This window comes from Leuresthes tenuis, unplaced genomic scaffold, assembly GCF_036924035.1.
Source record: "Leuresthes tenuis unplaced genomic scaffold, fLeuTen1.0.hap1 SCAF_22, whole genome shotgun sequence".
NCBI lineage: Eukaryota > Metazoa > Chordata > Actinopteri > Atheriniformes > Atherinopsidae > Leuresthes > Leuresthes tenuis.
The window spans coordinates 3927393-3951166 of NW_027325376.1; the positions used below are offsets into that span (position 1 = coordinate 3927393).

Genomic DNA, 23774 nt, shown 5'->3' on the forward strand with positions numbered 1-23774 from the left:
TTTGTCTTTTGGGAGATTTCCTCTCACGGTTGTTATTGTGTCCGTTTGTTCCAACAGGCCTAGTTAAGATAATTACAGCGAGCGAGCAGAGACAAAAGGCCCCCAGTGAGCTAAAGACGCATCAGCCACAGCTGACTTTTTACAAAAGCCTCGGTCTGCAGACGTCTCTTTTCACAGTTTCAGTCTTTTGTCCTTTTTGGTAGATTTATAAAGGTAGTTAAGGTTGTTTCTGCCGTGGCCGGAGATAAGTTGATTAAACGGGTAAAACTGCATCTGCAGTGTGTGATTATTGCTGTTCTGGTGAAACAGTGATATAGTAATTTATCTTTAAACATGTAGACGCCAGGTGGCTGAAAAATGGAGCGTCAGATCGATCCCTTTTGGCACTTTTCCCTGAAAAAACAAGATGGCAACAGTCCAGAGAGAGATGCCGCGATGACGGCATCGGTCTGTCAACATCCAGTCGTCTGTGTTGGAAACAAAGAAGGGAAAGTTGAGTTTGGACACATTTATCTGTCGACCTTTCATCTGGAGAGACCCGGGAGTTCTGCTTGGGCTGCCGGCGCCGGTCTACAGCAGGGCTCCTGAGGCCTCAGCGCGGTCATCGGGGGCAGTTTGTGATGCTGATCCAGGGTGTCCTACCCAGCTGCCTCTGAACCTGCCTCCGAACCTGCCTCTGAACCTGCCTCTGAACCTGCCTCCGAACCTGCCTCCGAACCTGCCTCCGAACCTGCCTCCGAACCTGCCTCCGAACCTGCCTCTGAACCTGCCTGGGGGGGGCTGGTTGACCACATTTAAGACACGATATTATTCCTGCATGATGCTGCCTTCACTGACCCCAGCAGCACAGGAAGGCAGATTAAACTCTGCTCATTTAGAGAAGTGCTGTCTCTGACGTGGCTTTTTGCCCTGAGGCAGGCTGAGCAGAGCTGCAGCGTCACCCTTCTGATGCACGGGGGAATGAAGCCTTATTTTTATGTTTTTGCGAGTGTGTCTTCAGTCTGGATCCTCGCTGCAGCGTCAGGCCGCTGAGGCGCTCGCACCCCTTCGGTTTTCCCTGCCGTCACCATTGCTCGGCTCCCTGCTCCTTCATCAGCTGAGAGATGCCTAATAGTGCAACATGGCTCTTCTGGCTTGTCACCAGTTAAATCTGTGGTTTTTTTCTCTCTGCCGGAGCTGAAAATAACCTCTAAATCAGCCACATTAATGCAGCACTTTCATCTTCTTCATGGACTGATAATGCTGCCTTGCTTTGACTGTTATAATTACATATTTGGGTCTTAAAACTAACCGTTTGCAGCTTATGATCATCTTAAAGCACCGTGGTTTGGATGTTATATTGTCTGTGGCCAACATTTGCTACGTCAGGACCTTATATTTGCCTGAATATTACGCTGCTTTTCAGTCTCAGTGAGTCATCCCCGGCGGTGCCCTTATTGACGGTAATCTTAGTGACACTTTGATATTTATTCGTGGCGTTTTTGCCTCCATCTAATTGGTCTGCTCAGGATTGTTCTGGAGCGTATCATCTCTGGAAGTTGTTTTCTGTTGTGTTTCCATTACTTTGAACTAACTAAAAGACTGAAGATAAGTGGGTTTCTGAATTCTTTGTGTTCGTTTACTCCGGGGAGACGCAGCCATTAAAGCTCACTAACATGCGTCAGTTCTTGTTGTTTCCTGCTTTAAAAGGCTGTTAAGAAATCAATATGAAACGCAGCCTGTTCAGTCACTTTGAGAAAACCTCACTGTTCTTTTCATTTCGACCCTGGATGGAGAGAAAACTGAGTGCGTTTCTCTGCTCTCAAACACTGCGGCTGTCCTCGTCACTTTGTTCTGGACCGTCCTTTGGATCTGTTCCATCCATACTTTTAGTGTCAGTGAACTCTAACCAGAGCAGAATAAAACTTAAGCACACTACTTGAATGTGCTCATTTTATCAAAGTGCTCCAAAATTTGGTCTGAAGTGTTTTGTTCCAGATCCACGTGTTGGCATGACGACCGCCTTCTTCCTCGTATCTCGGAAAGCCAGCTTGTGATGAAACCGTCGAAGAAACGTCTGTAGCAGGGATGTCCCGCTGTCCTGCGGGTTTCAGATGTTTCCCTGCTTCAACACACCTGATTTAGATGAAATGGACTCTTCTAAAGCCAGCTAATGGCACATTGATTTGAATTAGGTGTGTTGAAGGAGGGAATCATGTGAAACCTGCAGGACTGGAGCCCTCAGGGGACTGGAGGTGGCCATCCTTGGTCTATAATAAGAAATTACCATATTTAATGCAGTTTAGCTGAGAAGTTGTGGATTGCAACCTACCAAATACTCTCAGCTGCTGCTTCCAAGAGCGAAGGAGGAACCCCAGTGGTCATTTAATAACTCTGGATAAATTCCCTCTGCATAGCTCGTGCTCTGATTGTTTGTTCTGGCTCCTTCAAAGGCAACAAAAGCATAAAAGTTCTTCTGTTTAACATGGTTTTAGACTAATGAAAACAAAACAGAGACTATTCTCCACTCGTATAAGCTCTAAGGAGACGACTGGTTACAACACAGATTCACACTTGGGTTGAGGTGGAGTCACGAGCTCTTTTCACACAGGACTTTCAGGCTGGAACTGACACATTGGCGTCATGTGTGTGAAAGTACAGTGAGATCTGTAACAGGCGAAATGAGCCCGCCTGGCAACTCTTAACCAACTCTGGTGTCGTTACTCAGCTGATTCCTGCTCGATGTGTGTCGGCACACGCTGATACGGGGCTGAGCCGCCTCTTTTTGGCATGTGAGCCGATAACCGATATGTGAAAAGGGCTACAAAGGCCTGATGGAGCGCATATCAGTGAGTTAAATGATTGAAATGAAGCTTGTGCCATGTACCAAAGCAGATCCTCGGTGTAAAAGGGCTTGAAAGTAGCGTATTTTCTCAGAAAAAGGCATCTAAACTGCTTTGGATCAGTGTCAGCAGCGGTTCTGGTTTCTAGCTGCAGAACAGCATGAAAACAAATAAAGTTATTCAACGTTTTTTTTATCTCTAAACTGGAACATAAACCAGACACAGCATAAAGATAGCAGGGCCTGTTACTGTGGGTCCCTCACTCTCTCATGTTTACTATCAGACTTGATGAATCGAAGGAAACTTGATCATAACGGTGGAAAAACACTGGTGGAAATGAGCCTTCGGTGAGAATGTTGGACCGCCTTATAGCTTTCCATTTCACTTTTCTTTCCCCTCAGATGTGCAAGAGGCTGACTGCATTTTCAGAAATGTCAGATGGCACCAAACCCTTCATATCAAATCTCTTTTGTTGAGTCAACAGCTTGCTTTGGATCGTTCCAGCTCTCTTTTATTCACTTACACACGAGCTCTGACTTTGCTTTGACTCCCAGTGCTTGTTTAAAACTGGGCTGCTCCCAGTTAGGTCAGTAATTCTACCAGAAAAGGTCCTGATAGGGTAAGAAAAAGAAGAAAACATGCACATCATATGTATGAATATTATTCGCCCTCCTCCCCTGCTGGTGAAGACCCTAAAACAGGGTTCTTCCACTCGTCTGTTCTTCTGTTTCTCTTCACTGGAAACGCGTCGGTTGGTCGGATGAAAGATAATCTCTCATTTTGTACCTGCCTCTTTCTGAAATTCCCCGCCTAAGACTTATGGCTCATTCCTGTCCTCCCAACGTTCAATTAAACATCAAAGAAAGTGATGTGAGCCAATAAGGTTCGAGCGTTATCTACATCCTGCACTTTTGTCTCACTTTATCCTGAATTGAGTTGGTAGTGGGAGGTGAAGCGTGCAGAACTTTATGCTTAGATCACGGCAGTGTTGCCAGGTGTACGATAATCAGCGTATTTGTACGATAATTATCATATTTGTACGATAATTTTGCCCTGTGTACGACGTACGATCCCAAAAAAGGCCAAAAATACGATAATTTGCCCATTCTGTGACTGTGTGGTTGTAATCGGTCGGATTTTCTTGTGAATCCTGAAGGCGTTTCCATTTCCATGTGACGATAGTTTCAAGCCAATCGTGCTTTTCTGTGTGAGCTACGGGTGACGTGCTGCGTTTGAATGGTCTGCTGCGCCCGCCCCATGAGTGAGGAAAGGAAAGGAAAAGAAGAAGCAGAGCCGCTCGTCATTGTTTACGGGGAACATTTAGCTTAAAGCAACCGTGGGGCTGCTGATGAATCCATTCCTTACTATGGAAAGCTGTGAGAGCCTGTTAGACGCTATTCTACACCAGAGTGACTTTAACACATCAATAGACTTGTTATTTTGGTTATGACAGTAATTTCCCTCAAAATACAATCATTTTAAGTCTCTGGTACGATAAAACTACATTTCCCAGCGTGCAACACTGGGTCACAGAGAGAAGGAGGCTGCAGACGACAGAGACCAAAGGACTCAAAGGTGATTTGAGCAGAAGCTCTGCTGTCATTCATGGGAGCAGTTTGACTCACATCTTCAGTCTGCTTTCTTCTTGCAACCATTCAGTTTTTTTGGTTTGAATTACTCAGCTCAGTCAGTTGCTATAAATGCTGAGAATAGAAAACCTGACATAGAGGAAATTCTCGGATCTAATGGCCAGTTTGTCAGCTTTCTCTGTGCAGGGTTCAGTTATTACACCCGGGTCGACTCGCTTCACTTGCTCTCCTCTCACTCGTCTTTGTCATTTCATCCCATTGTTACTCACAAATCGGCCTTTGTTTGGCAGATGAATGGCGTCTGAAGTAGGAGGCCGAGGCTCTGCGTTGCTTTTTCAAATGTCAGAAGATGGGCTTTCCTTCTTCGTGTCAGACTGAGCGTGCTGCTTCTTTTAAGTCCAATATCGCAGCCTTTTAATGATGATGAAGAGGGATTCTTCATTATCCCTCCAGTTTTATCAGCTGCACTTAGGGGAAGCTTCTCATCGCACCGCCACAGGCCGACGTGCAGCAGAACGTCAGCCAGCGGCATCTCCTGCCTGTGATATGAACTAAGTCACTGTACTGAGTCGTGGTATCATTACATTCTTGTAAAGGGCAGCGAACAATGTTTGCTGTGTTTCGTGTTCAAGCCGTAACTCGCTGCACAGGGTGAGAGGTGGTCGGAGTTTCTGGGCTACAAACCAGAGGTTTTAGGCCTTCGGTAGCGACCTCAGAGATGGAATTGAATGATTATTTCTTCTACCATAAAGCTGGTTATTAGAGGAGGTGAAACATCAAAGATGCTCAGGCATGAAACCATCATATATATTCTCATTGATTTCAAGCGATCCTGCAATACTAATAGGGCTGGGTATTGTTAACGATTTCGATTCTTTGGGTCACTATTCGATACGATTTCGATTCTTTGGGTCACTATTCGATACGATTTCGATTCTTTGGGCCGCGATTCGCTATGATTTCGATTCTTTGGGTCACGATTCGATGCGATTTCGATTCTTTGGGTCACTATTCGATATGATTTCGATTCTTTAGGTCACGATTGGATATGATTTCGATTCTTTGGGTCACGGTTCAATATGATTTCGATTCTTTGGGTCACGGTTCGATATGATTTCGATTCTTTGGGTCACGATTCGATTCCATATCAATCGAACAGAACCTGGCGCCAGTTTGCAGGATCTGTCGAGTTGCGTTTGTTTCGAATCCGCGGATTTAGCGATGGGTTGCTGCAGAACGTCTTCATTTCGCAGGTTTGTCGTGTTGCTGCAGTATTTCAGAACCGCCTGGCAAAGTTTGCCCAACACCTTACTTTTATCCATTTCCTGTGTTCCAAGTTTACGCCTGAATACAAAATGAATCCACACGTCTGCTTTCAGGTTTGAAGGCGCTAGCTTAGCGCTGCTGCTACTCACTCTGGCTGCCATATTGTTATGGTTTGGTCTGGTGCAGCCCCTGTCCGTACAGCTCGAATCACATGAGGGTGTAGCTCACAGCGCCCCCCACTGGCCAGGGGCTTGAATCGATTCAGAAGATTGCTGAATCGATATTTTTACCCACCCCTAAATACTAATGAGGCCTGATTATAATGTGATTTTCTCCACAGGGTCTAACTACGCCATGTCTAACGGGGGCGGGGCCCCCAGCAGCACCACCCACCTGCTGGACTTCCTCGAGGAGCCCATCCCTGGAGTGGGGACCTACGACGACTTCCACACCATCGACTGGGTCCGAGAAAAGTGCAAAGATCGCGAGAGGCACCGGAAGGTGAGAAAAGGGATTTTAAACTAAAAGAATCTCTGAAATAAACGGACCGTCACGGCTCCACATCTGGCCAGCTGTTGTAGAAATGACAGAAAGCATCAGATAGACGCAGCTGTCTGGAGTTTTTGAGTTTTTGTGTGAAGTGATTCAGAAACGGTTGGTGTCAGCACAGGAAGTGCTGCACAGGAAGATGAAGAGGAACGCTTCACATTTGGAGAAGTTTTAGCCAAAAACATCCTGTCTTCTGCTTGGATTCAGCCTCAGAAAGAATGCAATCTCAAACCTCTTTATTTCAACACTTTTATGCAAATATCGACTCTGTTTTGCCAACATTTTCCTGCTCAGGAGTACTGCAGAATTTGAATGTTATTTGAATGCTTTGTATTTATGAACTGGTCTCACCTGCTTTACAGGAGAGATGTAATCAATTTTCTGCTGTGGAAATCATGCCAGTAGAATTCCTGAATTACACATCGAGTGGTGACAAACCTTTGGCCTGTTTACAGTTCTGCCGGCTTTAAGTTAATCCAGTGAAACGGCGATTGGATATTAAGCTTTTTTTGTTTTATTTCCAGTAATCCGTGCCTTTAACTCGTGTTTCTGTGCACGTACAGATCAACAGCAAGAAAAAGGAGTCGGCATGGGAGTTCACAAAGAGCCTGTACGATGCTTGGTCCGGCTGGCTGGTTGTGACGCTCACCGGTTTGGCATCAGGTAACACACCTGCTGGGCAGCAGCACGCCGCTGTCATCTCCTCTGCTGGAGCTCAGCCTCAGGCAGCCTCTGCTTTTCCTGCCTGTCTTCTGCTCTCATTTATCCACACGAGTGTGTCCGGTTAAGACTAATAAAGGAGAGAAACACTCCTTTGTACCGATCTGTGCTGTCGTCACACGTCTCTTTTCTGTCTCTTTGCCCTCGTTGGGAAGCTACAAAGGGAGAAAAATGGGAAAAGTCTGAGTCTTGTTAACATTAAATGAGCTTTTAACTCTCTGGATCTGAAACATATTTGCCTCAGATGTGAAATTAAGGTCTTGAATTGTTCATACGATCTCATTTTTATCCTATTCTATCAAGTTCTATGAGACTTTGCTCTGAATGTCAGGATGATGTTGAAGCGGTTGGGTGATTCTGTAAGGATTTGATCGACTAAACTACTAAAACAATCAAACTTTTGTGTTATATATAAAACTATGGTATGTACTAATTGTAGGACTACTGTTGTTATTGCATTTGATGGATGACTTTATATTTTATGACAACATTTCAACCTCAAAGTTCAACCTTGCATCTCTGTTGTGTCTTTGGACCGGATTTAGACCAACTTCCACCAAACATTTTTCTCTTTTTGTCTCTGCTTCCTGTCTCCTCCCTGCCTCCTCTTTCCCCCCCCCCTGGCAGGTGCTTTGGCTGGCCTGATTGACATTGCTGCTGATTGGATGAATGATCTGAAGGAGGGCGTGTGTCTGAGCGCCATGTGGTTCAACCATGAGCAGTGCTGCTGGACGTCCAATGAGACCACCTTCGCTGAGAGGGACAAGTGTCCTCAGTGGAAGAGCTGGGCTGAGCTAATACTTGGGCAGGCTGAGGTAGACTAACACAGGCGCTCGAAGGGGAGATCAGTGAGAGTTTTATTGTGCTGTTTAAGAGCAAATCACCTGCTCAATTTCCCACAAATCTATAATCTGTGTTCCTCAAAAGGTGAAAAACTGTTAAATTATATTAAATAAGTATGTTTTTTTGTTTTTGTTTTTCTTCAGTTAACTGAAACAGCATGATAGACTAAGACCAACTTAAAGGGGAACTCCGGTATTTTGAAACCGAGACCTTATTTCTGGCATGAAATACGTGAAAGTCGGCGTCCTTCGGAAGATATTTAGATAACTGGAGATCCATATAATGGAGTTATATAGACGATGCAGCCTCTAAATAAGGCATTATCTGTCTTTATTTCACCAATACTTTAAGAAGAATGAATGAATGAACGTGAGCAGCTCATAGCTGCTGTGTTGTTGTTATTGGCGGCTATCGGGGGGTTATAGAGGCTTTCTACACACTCGTCTGCTGGGATGACGTCATCGACGGCCGCCGCTGCAGCACAGCTCATTCACTCTTGTAAGAACGTCCATCTTACTCAAAGTTGTCGTTCACGTCGTCAAAATCTGATAAATATCCTGCCATGTTGCACAAAACTATCAGCAGCAAACTCTGTGTGAAGTTAGCCGACTGTCACAGAGCACGGAGTGAATAAACTGTGCTGCAGGGGGGCGTGTGGATGACATCATCCCATCTCGGTGAGTAGATGCCAGAAATAAGGTTTAAAAACACCGGAGTTCCCCTTTAAGTCTTCACTCTGTGAGGTTTCTGCTGCCTCTTTAACTGTCTTTGCTCCCTTCCCCTCCTCAGGGTCCCGGTTCTTACATCATGAACTACTTCATGTACATCTACTGGGCTCTGTCCTTTGCCTTCCTGGCCGTCTGCCTGGTCAAGGTGTTCGCGCCTTACGCCTGCGGCTCAGGGATCCCTGAGGTGAGGACGGTGTCTTTTCTCCCTGTTCCCTCACAAAAAGCACCACAAATGAAAAGTGAATCTAACGCGCCGTGAAACTGCTCCTCTGTCGTGCTCTGAGCTCACGGTGGCGCAGCACTTCCTGTCTTTTAATGCCGTGAAATTGTTAATCTGGCGGGTGCTCCGAGTCCATTTTGTTGCCATGGTAACACAAAGGGAAGGGACCACGCCTTTGAGCGTGTTTACAGCAGAACTGTTGCTACCAAAAGAAAAGCAGTCTGTGGAACAGTTGATTCGTCTTTATCTGTGTAGAACTGACTTTGACCTCAGGATGGAGCATGAAATCGGGTAAACCTCCTCGCTGAAGCTCGTGGTCAGATTCGGTCTCTTCTTCTCTCCGTCCAGATCAAGACCATCCTGAGTGGGTTCATCATCCGGGGCTACTTGGGAAAGTGGACGCTGATGATTAAGACCATCACTCTGGTGTTGGCGGTGGCGTCTGGCCTCAGCCTGGGGAAGGAGGGGCCTCTGGTCCACGTGGCCTGTTGCTGTGGCAACATCTTCTCCTACCTTTTCCCCAAGTACAGCAAGAACGAGGCCAAGAAACGAGAGGTGAAGAAGAGTCGCGTGTGACGGCTTTGGATCCAGTTGGGTTGTTTGATTGAACACCAACGGGGGTGTGTTTGTTTTCCACCTCAGGTTCTCTCTGCCGCGTCGGCTGCTGGGGTGTCGGTGGCGTTTGGAGCACCAATCGGAGGAGTCCTCTTTAGCTTGGAGGAGGTGCGTGAGCTCCCTTTCTAATCCGAACACCTGCTGGAAGCTCTAATGTAACGTTTTGCTGTCCTTTCTCTCCTCCAGGTGAGCTACTACTTCCCTCTGAAGACCCTGTGGCGCTCCTTCTTCGCCGCCCTGGTGGCGGCCTTCGTCCTGCGCTCCATTAACCCGTTCGGTAACAGCCGCCTGGTGCTGTTCTACGTGGAGTACCACACGCCGTGGTACCTCTTTGAGCTCATCCCCTTCATCCTGCTGGGAGTCTTCGGGGGGCTCTGGGGCGCCTTCTTCATCCGAGCCAACATCGCCTGGTGCCGGCGGCGCAAGTCGACGCGCTTCGGCAAGTACCCGATGATCCTGGATGTGAACCGGGTCGCTTCTCAGAACCTTTAGCGTCTCAGTATGTAGCGGCGTTTAAACTGCCTCTCACCGTCTCTTCAGGCAAGTACCCGGTGTTGGAGGTGATCCTGGTGGCGGCCATCACAGCTGTGGTGGCGTTCCCAAACCCGTACACGCGCCAGAACACCAGCGAGCTGATCAAGGAGCTGTTCACCGACTGCGGCCCCCTGGAGTCCTCTCAGCTCTGCCAGTACCGCAGCCAGATGAACGGCAGCAGAGCCTTCACCGACAACCCCAACCGGCCGGCGGGGTCCGGCGTCTACTCCGCCATGTGGCAGCTCTGTCTGGCGCTCATCTTTAAAATCATCATGACCATCTTTACCTTTGGACTCAAGGTGATTCGATTCAGTTTTATTTATAAAGCGCCAGATTACAACAATTGTCATCTCAAGGCACTTAAGTAATAAAGTCCAATTCAAGCCAATTGGAATTCAGTTCATTGTAATCATAATCCAATTCATTCATATGGAGCCAATTCAAAAAATTAATATGCTAGATAAGGAAACCAACAGCTTCAGTCCAATCCCTGGAGGGTTTCTCCCAGCGTTTTACTCCACAGGTGCTAAACTCAGCCGCTGCGTTTCCCCCCCAGGTGCCGTCGGGCTTGTTCATCCCCAGCATGGCCATCGGGGCCATCGCAGGGCGGATCGTTGGCATCGCTGTGGAGCAGCTCGCCTACTACCACCACGACTGGTTCCTGTTCAAAGAGTGGTGCGAGGTGGGCCCTGACTGCATCACCCCAGGGCTCTACGCCATGGTGGGGGCCGCCGCCTGTCTGGGTGAGTCCAGGTCGTTTTTATGAACGATCGATGCGTGTTTAAGGTTTGGTGTAATTACTCCTCCCCGCCTGTAGGGGGCGTGACTCGGATGACCGTCTCCCTGGTCGTCATTGTGTTTGAGCTGACGGGCGGGTTGGAGTACATTGTCCCCCTCATGGCGGCCGTCATGACCAGCAAATGGGTGGGTGACGCGTTTGGCCGGGAGGGAATCTACGAGGCTCACATCCGGCTGAACGGTTACCCCTTCCTGGACGCCAAGGAGGAGTTTACACACACCACGCTGGCCCGGGAGGTGATGAGGCCTCGGCGGAGCGACCCGCCGCTGGCGGTGCTGACGCAGGACGACCTGACGGTGGAGGAGCTGCAGAGCGTCATCAATGAAACCAGCTACAACGGATTCCCAGTGATCGTTTCCAAGGAGTCGCAGAGGCTGGTGGGCTTTGCTCTGCGCAGGGACATCACCATCGCTATAGGTGAGCCAGAACGGGTTCTAACGGGTTCTGAGGCTATAGGTAAGGCAGAACGGGTTCTAACAGGTTCTGAGGCTATAGGTGAGCCAGAACGGGTTCTAACGGGTTCTGAGGCTATAGGTGAGCCAGAACGGGTTCTAACGGGTTCTGAGGCTATAGGTGAGCCAGAACGGGTTCTAACGGGTTCTGAGGCTATAGGTGAGCCAGAACGGGTTCTAACGGGTTCTGAGGCTATAGGTGAGCCAGAACGGGTTCTAACGGGTTCTGAGGCTATAGGTGAGCCAGAACGGGTTCTAACGGGTTCTGAGGCTATAGGTGAGCCAGAACGGGTTCTAACGGGTTCTGAGGCTATAGGTGAGCCAGAACGGGTTCTAACGGGTTCTGAGGCTATAGGTGAGCCAGAACGGGTTCTAACGGGTTCTGAGGCTATAGGTAAGGCAGAACGGGTTCTAACAGGTTCTGAGGCTATAGGTGAGCCAGAACGGGTTCTAACGGGTTCTGAGGCTATAGGTGAGCCAGAACGGGTTCTAACGGGTTCTGAGGCTATAGGTGAGCCAGAACGGGTTCTAACGGGTTCTGAGGCTATAGGTGAGCCAGAACGGGTTCTAACGGGTTCTGAGGCTATAGGTGAGCCAGAACGGGTTCTAACGGGTTCTGAGGCTATAGGTGAGCCAGAACGGGTTCTAACGGGTTCTGAGGCTATAGGTGAGCCAGAACGGGTTCTAACGGGTTCTGAGGCTATAGGTGAGCCAGAACGGGTTCTAACGGGTTCTGAAGCTATAGGTGAGCCAGAACGGGTTCTAACGGGTTCTGAGGCTATAGGTGAGCCAGAACGGGTTCTAACGGGTTCTGAGGCTATAGGTGAGCCAGAACGGGTTCTAACGGGTTCTGAGGCTATAGGTGAGCCAGAACGGGTTCTAACGGGTTCTGAGGCTATAGGTGAGCCAGAACGGGTTCTAACGGGTTCTGAGGCTATAGGTGAGCCAGAACGGGTTCTAACGGGTTCTGAGGCTATAGGTGAGCCAGAACGGGTTCTAACGGGTTCTGAGGCTATAGGTGAGCCAGAACGGGTTCTAACGGGTTCTGAGGCTATAGGTGAGCCAGAACGGGTTCTAACGGGTTCTGAGGCTATAGGTGAGGCAGAACGGGTTCTAACGGGTTCTGAGGCTATAGGTGAGCCAGAACGGGTTCTAACGGGTTCTGAGGCTATAGGTGAGCCAGAACGGGTTCGAACGGGTTCTAACGGGTTCTGAGGCTATAGGTAAGGCAGAACGGGTTCTAACGGGTTCTGAGGCTATAGGTAAGGCAGAACGGGTTCTAACGGGTTCTGAGGCTATAGGTGAGCCAGAACGGTTTCGAACGGGTTCTAACGGGTTCTGAGGCTATAGGTAAGGCAGAACGGGTTCTAACGGGTTCTGAGGCTATAGGTGAGCCAGAACGGGTTCTAACGGGTTCTGAGGCTATAGGTAAGGCAGAACGGGTTCTAACGGGTTCTGAGGCTATAGGTGAGCCAGAACGGGTTCTAATGGGTTCTGAGGCCATAGGTGAGGCAGAACGGGTTCTAACGGGTTCTGAGGCTATAGGTGAGCCAGAACGGGTTCTAACGGGTTCTGAGGCTATAGGTGAGCCAGAACGGGTTCTAACGGGTTCTGAGGCTATAGGTGAGCCAGAACGGGTTCTAACGGGTTCTGAGGCTATAGGTGAGCCAGAACGGGTTCTGAGGCTATAGGTGAGCCAGAACGGGTTCTAACGGGTTCTGAGGCTATAGGTAAGGCAGAACAGGTTCTAACGGGTTCTGAGGCTATAGGTGAGCCAGAACAGGTTCTAACGGGTTCTGAGGCTATAGGTGAGGCAGAACGGGTTCTAACGGGTTCTGAGGCTATAGGTGAGCCAGAACGGGTTCTAACGGGTTCTGAGGCCATAGGTGAGGCAGAACGGGTTCTAACGGGTTCTGAGGCTATAGGTGAGCCAGAACAGGTTCTAACGGGTTCTGAGGCTATAGGTGAGCCAGAACGGGTTCTAACGGGTTCTGAGGCTATAGGTGAGCCAGAACGGGTTCTAATGGGTCCTGAGGCTATAGGTGAGCCAGAACGGGTTCTAACGGGTTCTGAGGCTATAGGTAAGGCAGAACGGGTTCTAACGGGTTCTGAGGCTATAGGTGAGCCAGAACAGGTTCTAACGGGTTCTGAGGCTATAGGTGAGCCAGAACGGGTTCTAACGGGTTCTGAGGCTATAGGTGAGGCAGAACGGGTTCTAATGGGTCCTGAGGCTATAGGTGAGCCAGAACGGGTTCTAACGGGTTCTGAGGCTATAGGTAAGGCAGAACGGGTTCTAACGGGTTCTGAGGCTATAGGTGAGCCAGAACGGGTTCGAACGGGTTCTAACGGGTTCTGAGGCTATAGGTGAGGCAGAACGGGTTCTAACGGGTTCTGAGGCTATAGGTGAGCCAGAACGGGTTCGAACGGGTTCTAACGGGTTCTGAGGCTATAGGTAAGGCAGAACGGGTTCTAACGGGTTCTGAGGCTAGAGGTGAGCCAGAACGGGTTCTAACGGGTTCTGAGGCTATAGGTGAGCCAGAACGGGTTCTAACGGGTTCTGAGGCTATAGGTGAGGCAGAACGGGTTCTAATGGGTCCTGAGGCTATAGGTGAGCCAGAACGGGTTCTAACGGGTTCTGAGGCTATAGGTAAGGCAGAACGGGTTCTAACGGGTTCTGAGGCTATAGGTGAGCCAGAACGGGTTCGAACGGGTTCTAACGGGTTCTGAGGCTATAGGTAAGGCAGAACGGGTTCTAACGGGTTCTGAGGCTAGAGGTGAGCCAGAACGGGTTCTAACGGGTTCTGAGGCTATAGGTGAGCCAGAACGGGTTCTAACGGGTTTTTGATTAAATACTGAGAGTTTCAGCTGATCTGAGGCTTTCTGGGAGTTTGTTGCAGACATGTGGAGCATAGAAGCTGAATGCAGCTTCTCCAGGTCTGGTTCTGACTCTGGGAACTGATAAAGAACCGGATCCAGATGACCTGAGGGGTCTGGGAGGTTCATAGTGGGTCAGGAGGTCACTGATGTATTTTGGACCATTCAGAGCTTTATAGACCAGCATCAGAACCTTAAAGTCTATCCTCTGATGGACCGGCAGCCGGTTTAAAGACCTCAGAGCAGCTGAGTTCTGGATGAGTTCTGGTGAGCCAGAACGGGTTCTGAGGCAGAGCGGCGACCCGTGGTTTGATCGTAATGCTCGACCCGTCCTTCCTTCCTTTGTCTCCCCTCAGAAAACGCTCGCCGTAAGCAGGAGGGCATCATGCTGAACTCCAGGGTGTACTTCACCCAGCACGCCCCCAGCCTGCCGGCCGACAGCCCGCGGCCCCTCAAGCTGCGCTCCATCCTGGACATGAGCCCCTTCACCGTCACCGACCACACGCCCATGGAGATCGTGGTGGACATCTTCAGGAAGCTGGGGCTGCGCCAGTGCCTGGTCACTCACAACGGGTGAGTAGGAAGTGAACTGAGCCTCAGCCGGGGACGGATCCTCTCACATCCTGGTTTTCAGTGTTGTCACCATTGCTTAAGGCACAGTTTGGTGTTGCATGAGACTCTCAGATCCCACAGGGTGCATGGGGCGGTCTAATCGCTGAGCTGCACTTCCTTTATCCCAGTAAACTGCAGACAGAAACTAACCCTGATGCAGAGCAGGAGTCGTGTCGGGAGGAGGTGATAGAAATCTGCTCGATTCGGAGGGAAACCTGAGCGATAGCTCGCTGTTACTCATTTTGGTGTTTCTCACACGAAGGACTTCCTGTCTGGCTGTGGTTTAGCAGAGAGCTGTCTGCTGGTGTGATGAGCGAAGGCGGCCGGTTGCGTTCGGCAGTTGATAAACTGGCTTTGCAGACGAGCTCTCTGCTGTGATGACCACTGGAGGGGAACTGAGCAGCAGTGCTTGTTTTTTAACATCCATCTTGTTTTTATTTGTCTGAAATAAGAATTTTTCTTTTTATCAACAAATCTCACGGAAAGACCAAAGCCAGTGTGTGAGTTTGTGTCTGCAGCCGTTAGCTCAGCCCTGAAGGAGTAACTGCGGCGTTAGCTGCTAGCTGCTTGAAGCTAAGAGCTGCTCAGACCTCAGAGCTGGTTGTGGTTCAAGTCATCGTCATATTCAGCCGATTATCAGCCATGTTGCTGTTTGTTTCAGACACTGTTTCACTTTGTCTCCATTTCCTCCACTGAAAACCATCAGTGGTGCGTCGTGTCTTTATGTTCTCTCTTCTAATCCAAAAATGAAGAGAAATAAAATGCAGAAAAACCCTTAAAACGCCAACACTGCCCAGCAGTGAGCTTTTCTGACACAGGGACGGGTGCGAAGGACTTGGCTGATGAGACCTGATCCAGCCGTGCAGAGAGGCTGAGCGACACCAGGATTGGAAAGAATGTTTGGCCAGCTTTAAGAACTGGTTTTAAAGTCAACAAGAGACAACAAGACAGTCCAGTTCCCTCCGGTGTTCAGCTGAGAAAACCGCTGTCTGATGCAAGCTTGAGCTGCTTTTAGGAGGTTTTAGGAGGCGATAAAGCTCATATGGGGCCATATTTTCTAAGTTAGAGGCTCAGTTTTGTCTCGAGTGTTCGACCAGACGAGGTTTACTTCCTTAAATGTATAAAGAAGACTTTTTTTTTTCCTCATTGCAGCAACTTGGCTTCCTGAATTTTGTGCTAAACCTTCTTTTTTAGGTCTCTTCAGGGCCTCCCTGACCCCGGGTCACATGAGGCGTCACAAGCTCGCCTCCAGACAGGGATTACAGAGGTAGACGTGCACTCTGAGGTTTTTCAAGCAGTTTCCAGGATCAGAATGAAATCGGTGTGGTTTAAGGTGGTCGTTAAACTCAATCCAGGCGGTTTTAAGGCGGACTTTCTCACATCTTGGGGTCATGAGCAAATCAAACATGTTTAATATGATCTTTAGTCTTGTTTTATGGCGGTTGTGCCGTGTGTTTTCAGCCGATGCGTGCGCTGTTGTCACTTCCACACAGGAAGCAGGGGAAGCTGTGGCCAAGAGTGACCACAGCGATGAGGCAGAAAGTGCGAAGAAATGATCTTAAAAATGCAGCCTATCGGTCGACATCATCGTCACTATGAGTTCCCCCCAGGTGCATGATGGGAAACGGTGTCAGAAAACTCTCGAGGGCGTCTTTTGAAGGTTCCTCTCAAGGTTTTTACGAGCTGAGCCGAGTGTGAGAGGCGTAAAGGGAAGGAAGACGAGCCGGAGAGCGGTGATGTCACAGGGGGGGAATATCGCCCTCTGCTGGGCACTTTGTGACCTCACAGCCGCAGAGGAGCAGGAACATTGATCCACTTATTGATCTGTCGGTTTGTTTTGGTCCTGTCATGAGACTTGTTGACGATTAGAAAAATCCTGAATGTCACGTCACTAATTAACAGTTTGTCACCATTATAACACCTGGAATTGATTTAAAGCATCACAGACTTTTGCTTTGGTTGAGTTGTTATTTTTCAGTTGCACCTTGAGTTGTTAATATTTTACATCACACCTTGTTATGCATGTTTTGTGCTGCTGCTGTGTGTTCTCTCTCTGTGTTTCTCCTCTGTTTGTTTGTTTGTTTGTTTGTTTGTTTGTTCTGAGCGGCCGCTGAGTAACAGGTGTGTGTTTCAGGATTGTGTTGGGCATCATCACAAAGAAGAATATATTAGAGCATCTGGAGGAGCTCAAGCAGCACACGGAGCCCCTGGTGACTAGTCCCGCCCCTTTACACACGTGACCCCCCCCCCCCCCACACACACACTTTCGCACCTGTCTCTTAGGCTCCGCCTCTTAGGAGGGCTGCATGAAGCGTGGTGTGCAAAACTGTTGACAGTTCCCGACTTAAAGCTAAGACCCCCCCCCTCTTCTTTCTCACTTCACCCTGTTTTTGGTGGGTTGGTTTGTCGTGGATTCATGACGTCATAGAGCAGCACATGTAGACCAACGCTGTCTGACCTCCATCTTCATCGCTTGCAGCTGTTGTGGGTTTGGAGTCATCATCGTGTGTTAACGCCTCCTGGGGTTTTTAAGGGGTCCCGTAACGCCGGACCTCAGTGGGAACTGTCACCCTCATCACCAAAGAGCCGCTTTCAGACATGCTCACCCTGGTCTGGTGTTTAAGTCGCCCCCCGTCCGTATTGGTGAACACAAAAATGATCATTTTAACCCTTTAGCGTCCCGCTCGAGCACGTTTTCACCGACTTTACTCAAGGATTAGTGTTAATGCAGCTGCTCTAAACCTGCTTTAGGTATGTAACGATAAAAGAAACGATGTCATCGCACTGATATTTAAAACTTTCATCATTTTAACATAAAATGTCGCCCGAAACATTTGTGAAAAAAGCTTTGAAAACCTAAAGAAATCCTTTGGTAAGTGAGCAAATCCAGTAAGTGGATCCTCAGCTACGAGTCGGGTTTAGAGGATTTCTGGCGTCCGATCAGCTGTTTACTCCAGCAGAGCCGATTAATTCTGAGTTAACTCGCGATTAATCGCACATTAATCGCACTTCTAACGTGACGAACGCTGTCCAGAAGCTGAAAGTTTTATCGTGGCGAACTCAACCTGCTGCGTCTAACCTGGCTGGAGGCGAAATCCAAGGCTCAGGAAGTAACTTTGGCCTCATCAAGAGGTTTTATCTTTCAAAAAACCCTTTTCTTTCGACGTTTTAGCTTCGATCCACAGCATTAAGCTGCATCCCGTCTGTAATGGCGCTCCTTTATTTCTTCTTTTCTGTACCTCTTCTTGAGTCAGTCAAAAAAGAAACACTCTTTTTCCACGTGACATGACAACTTCTTTTGTCTTTTAAAATGTTTACTTAAATGCAACAAAGCAAATTACAAGGTCTGACACACGATCAAAAGTGTTGCTTCCTCCATTTTCTGACTCAAAAAACTAAAGTACACCAAAGCTAACGTTATATAATGACGTCACATCATAGAAAATAGAGCATATAAACATTTTTTAACCTTTTACTCATTACTAATTGTGTATTTTAAACCAACATATTATATAATATATAATATTTAACTGTTTTTAACTTAAATTATTATTGCTTAACTGACACCGTCCTGATTTCCTCAACTAGAGGCGTCAAGAGGAAGCAATCGTGTGAAAGTCGGCATCTTTTTCCTGTATTTTTCTCTGTAAAGCTGCTGCGTCTCGATAAATCCGACGAGTCGTTACAGAGTTAAAGCTGCTGGGTGCTGATATTAACGTTTTGTGCCGTATTAAAGGTGAAATGTGTCCCGTAAAGCAGCCACGACTTAAACATGCAGACGAAGGCATGTCTGAAAAGGGCTCAGCAGGTTTCCTCATCCCATCAAACTGCACTTGGTCTGCCACCTGCCTCTAACGACACCTTCACCAGGCTGCAGTTTCCACTCTTTCATTCACACGCCCAAAAGTATTCATACGCCGTTCAAGGTCAATGTGGCTGATTGGGTTAACGAGGCTCGAATCTCCAGCCTGAAGAAACCTTCCAAGGCGATAAACTGTGGGTGTGAATACTTTTGGGCTTCGCTGCAGTAGTTTTATGGAGGTAAACAGATGTGAAGCTCAGCATGTCTGCAGCCATGTGTCCTCCATCCTCCTCTCACAGCAGCTCATTAGAGGTTTTTTTTATTCTGTCTTCATTAACGGCTGCTTTTTTTCCTCTTTTTAAAATTGATTTGTCTTCTTTTGCTTTGTGAACCTCCGCCCTGTCGACCCCACCCTTTTGCTCTGGGTCTCCGCAGATCGACGACATCTGATCCGTCATCTAAGCAACAACTTTGGCGAGTAGTTAGCCGCCTTGGGAAAGCGGACCACAGTTTTTCTCTTCTTCTTCTTGTTAATGGAGGATGGTATTAGTTAGGAAGGAGGACGAGGATCTGATTCATTCCCATTTCTCCCCGTAGTGACGGTGCCTTGTGTTGGGTGGTGCTATGACTGCTGTAGTTTAGCTCGCTGGTGTGTGGTGACCACATGAGACCGTGTTTCCACTCAGCCGGCAGCGTCCGCAGACCTCTGTGTGACGTCTGGGGCCAAAACAAACGAGTTCAAACTAAACTTTATTAACATGAAACAAGCAGTTTAACGTTTTCCTTTGATCTTTAGAGCTGAGCCTTTTGCATTGAGTGTTTCTATGGATAATTTCTCTGTGTGACGTCTGGGGCCAAAACAAACGCACATGAGCTCAAATCGGCTCGTTCAAACTAAACTTTATTAACATGAAACAAGCAGTTTAACGTTTCCCTTTGATCTTTAGAGCATCACCTGCTGAATTCGGCTTATTTACAGCTGATGGCTGCTGAGCCTTTTGAGTGTTTCTAAGGATAATTTCAGATAAATGTAGAGTAATCGTCCTAAAAAGGCGTAAATATCAGCTCCTATGTGCCTTAAAAGTGATAAAATCCGCCCTGTGACGACAGCTGAATCTGGGCCGGACGCTGCCGGTGTTGGTGGGAACTCTCCGATCTTTACCGGGTGTCCCAGAGCGTCTGTGGCTGCTCAGGAACCGATAATGACGGCAACTCTTGGGGAACCCGGGTCGGGTGATACCAGTGTCTCATGTCTCCTGCTGCTGTAGCTCTAACCCCCCCACCCCCCCGCCACAGGTCACCTCAGCTCCTCTCACTCAGACCTGGGTTCAAATGTTTGTTTCAGCTCATCACAGGTGCTCCAATATTTACCTGAGCCCTTTGGACCCAGCTCTGCTCTTCTTCTTCTTCTTCTCCTTCTTCTTCTTCTTCTTCTTCTTCTTCTTCTTCTTCTCCTCACCTGCCCTCCGGTTCAAATTCAAGAGCACTTTGTGATCTTTTCCAAAGTTGAGACGGACGGACGGACGTCGTTAAGCTCAGCCGGTGCTCTTGAATCTGCAGGTGTTCTCCGACTTGTGTAGAAGGTCAAAGGTCGTCGGCGGTAGAGCTCGAAGAGGACGAGGAGACGACCGTCACAGCAGTAGCGTTAAAGGCGTAGAACGGGTGGAGCTGACTTACAGGCAGGTGGAGAGAAAGCTTCACCCTTTTAATTCGCAGCTTCTGACGCAGATTAGCTTAATTTGAGCGTAAAATGGCGGTCAGTCGCTGGTGTTTCCTGTAGCTCACGTTCAGATTCTGTCTCGCTGTGATAAAGAGGCGGAGCTTGAATTAAAAAAAGACTCCTGTGAGCGCGTCGTCTCCTCGTTTCCTGCTTCTCTGACTCCTCCTACTCATCCTGCCTCTCCTGTAGGATCCTCCTTAGCTTCTTCTCCAGCGGCGTCTGAAGTGGCGGCGGGTGTAGTTCCTCTCTCCTGCGGTTACTCCGCCTCCTCCTCTCCTGACTCTTGCCTCCTCGAGGACTCGTGCTTTTGTTGGCATCCATTTGTACGACTCACATCTGGCTCAAATGAAAATCTTCTTTGTTGGTCCCCAGAAAGCGTGCCAACAAAAACACGACTTTGTTTTCTCTCTTTGACTCCAGCTGCTACCCGCCTGCACCTCCTGACCTCTCTAACTCTGCCCCCCCCCTCTTTGTCTCCCCCTGCAGGCGGCTTCTTGGTATTATCACAAAAAAAGACATCCTTCGTCACATGGCTCAAATGGCAAATCAAGATCCAGAGTCCATCATGTTCAACTGATCCGCTCCTTCCAGGACGGCTGGGGGGGGGGAGGGGGAGACGGCGGCAAAGAGGAGGAGGATGATGAAGATGAAGATGAAGAGGGGGTGTGCCTCCTGAACGGCTCCAATCTCTGACATTCAGACCCCGTTTTCTTTTGTTTTTTTTCATTTAAGTGTTCAGTTTTGTGGACCCTGAACCTCACTGAGTGACTGTGGCCCCCAGAGACTCGCCAGCCACCAGAGGAGGGGGGGGGGCCGCTGATAAAAGACTTTAAAAAAGGCTGCTGAGGTCACAGGAAGAGGTCACGGGCTGAAGGCACGCACACACGGGAAAAAATACCACAGAAACACTCTCTTTGCACTCGGGGACATCTCAGACATGCATGCTGTCACACACACACACACAGGGAGACCAGACTGCCCCCCCCACCTGTACAGTTACCCCCATTTGCACTCTCCATGTGCCTCACCCTCGTCCTGTCCCGTGCATGGCCTGGCAGGGGTCAAAGGTCAGAATGAACCGCCGCCGAGGGACGCGATGAGGGACCTCGATGCCTCCAGGCTCCAGCATCCCCCCCCCCCTCCACACCTGTCCGTCCTCCAGTAAAACACGTTGTTTACCTGTGAATTACGTCTGTGAGAATGTGTGTAGCGCCTCTACATTCCAGCCAGGTTACTATGACAACCGTGAGCCCGCTCCTCACGGGACATCCAGCTGCTCGCCTGGGTCCGGTTTAAATGAGACGGCTTTAGGGTACGTGCGCGTGTGCGAGTGTGTGTGCGTTTTCATTTCTGAGCCAGCTCGAGCCCCGCGCGTGCACGTGAGCGTGCACGCTCATGTGCACGCGCGCCTCGTCCGCTCGTTCCACGTGAAAACAGGTTGAGCGTAAAGAATAAAAAGGAGAAACGAACCCGGTGAAGTTTCTGTTGTTGCAGCCTGAAACAAACAAAACGCCAGCTGATGGGTGATGTCATCAGCTCGCCAGCTAATGACATCATCTGGTCTTTTTTTTTTCTCACGTCGTCTGGAAGTAACGTCTCAAACTGCTCCACGTTGTCACGTGACGGCTCATCACCGTGGATACGAACGTCCGGCAGATTTGATTCACTTAAAAAAGTAAAAACTTTACGCAGAGCCCGTAAATAACGGGTCACGCCGCATTGTCCTCGTCTTAATTTAACGGGTTATTAAAGATTTATAACACTTTACAGCCTCAAAACCAGTAAAAAATTATCCAAACTGGTCATTTTTCTCATTTTCTTCTCTTTTAATTAATCAGATTATGGCTAAAATGACCTTTTCCTCGTTATCCAGTTAAAACCTTTCTGATGACAAAATAAAGTTCGATCCGTTTGATTATTGATCAGTTCCGTGCGATCGGGACTTTTCTTCCATCCACAGCCGGCGCGTGAAGCAACGCCGCGTTGAAACGACTCCTCGGGCCGTGACCTTCAACCCGAACACGGCGTTTTTCTCGTTTACAGCAGGTTCGTTCTTCAGGCTTTTCTTCGAACCGTTTTTCCCTCTTCGGCACCGGACACGCGGCGTTTCCTGCGGCCGCGACGAACGGAAGCGCCTTACCTGTAGAGGCGCGTGCGTGAGGCTGCTCGCCATCCTGTGTGCACCTTTTGTTTTGCAGTGACTGAGCATCATGTTTGTCCAGCAGTAGTGTCGCCTAACGTCGTGTTTCATACTGATCTCAGTGGGTTTCTCCTTTATTTTTTAATTTATGAGTAGTGTCGATAGAGTCGTGTTATTATTATTATTCTGAAGAACTTTATGTATAATTACACTGATTGTTTGATTGTACATTTAAGAGAAACAGAATATGTAAAGAAGATTGTTTTAAATTAAAAGGATAAATGATTGCACACGTGGGTCTTCATGCATTTCCTGGGAGGTTCCTGCAAGTCGTCCAAGATGGAAAGTAAGTGAACCTTTAACCTGGAGCAGGATACATTTATTCAGTTAAAAACATTTTATTTGACTAAAGAAGAGAAAACCCAACCATGAGCTGCAGGTTTCAGGTTCCTGAGATTGTTTCCAACCCCTGAAATGCACCAAATGACTGATAAAGAATTAGTTTAGAAGCTCGGGTCGGTCACAAAAGGTCAAAGTTGGGTGAAAAAACAGCGGAGGAGCCCTTTAATGTTGACCGTTTATTAACCCACAGCTTAAAACAAATCAGGGAGTAATGTTCAAACTTAAATATAGGAGGGCTGGAGCCTTGGTGACCTCTTTTAAAGCTCCAGGGATGAGATTCAGGTGCTTTCTGGTCCGATTTAGCTTCCCCAAAGAACAGATGAGCTCTCTGACGGCGGCTCAGAGACGTGGCGGCGGCTGAAAGAGTCGCATCGTGTTACTCATCCATCTTTAATGCTTCTGTCGGCCGCCTACATGACACCGTCCCTTCAGTTTCAGAGCGTCTCTTTGGCCGACCTCGCTGCTCGTATGTCAGCTGATGAGATAGCATCGTAACCATGGCTACCGTTGGCCTGACATCACCACAGGAGCCTCGGATTTGAATAAGAATCAGACGTGTTGATGTTGAGGATGAAAAGAAAACACAAACTCTGCTTTTTCCTCTTAAAGCACAGCACTTCCATTTAATTCCACTACAAGAAGAGAGCACCAGTGACAGCAGAACAGCGTCCAGCCAGGCGCCGCCACGGACTGGACGGCAAGCCAAGCAAAAGAAGAAGAAGAAGAAACACGAGGAGCCTGTGAGTCCCGGGACGAGACGTCGGACATCTGCACTGACGCATGCAAGCAGCTCTACTGTGAGCCGAGTTCAGGGTTTAAACCCAAAACTGTACAACGACGGAGGGGAAGAAGCCTTAATAAAACCTCCCTAAACTAGACTGGAGCCACGGCGCCACACCACACGGGAAATAACATAACAACAACGTCTGAAAGGAAAAGGATCCAAGCTGCACCCAGAGCTGTCCATCATCCGGAGAAACACGCTGACCTGCTTTTTTTCTTGTTTTTTAACCTAAAGGCTGTACAATCAGGACATTGTGACCAAACTCAGCCCGGTTTCCTCGCCACCAGCGTGCGTCCGGCGGCG

At 48.5% G+C, this 23774-nt stretch overlaps 1 protein-coding gene across 1 annotated transcript in view; it reads left to right on the forward strand.

Annotated features, from left to right (window-relative positions):
* The window catches only part of clcn3 (chloride channel 3), a 39532-nt gene extending 16957 nt beyond the window's left edge, over nt 1-22575 (forward strand). The window contains 13 exon segments of the mRNA XM_072376505.1: nt 6018-6178; nt 6790-6889; nt 7574-7761; nt 8579-8701; nt 9086-9292; nt 9380-9460; nt 9539-9791; nt 9893-10185; nt 10443-10629; nt 10704-11102; nt 14368-14584; nt 16758-16833; nt 20632-22575. Coding sequence (XP_072232606.1) covers nt 6018-6178; nt 6790-6889; nt 7574-7761; nt 8579-8701; nt 9086-9292; nt 9380-9460; nt 9539-9791; nt 9893-10185; nt 10443-10629; nt 10704-11102; nt 14368-14584; nt 16758-16833; nt 20632-20838 — 2492 coding nt within the window. The 3' untranslated portion in view covers nt 20839-22575.
* The last annotated feature ends 1199 nt before the right edge of the window (nt 22576-23774 follow it).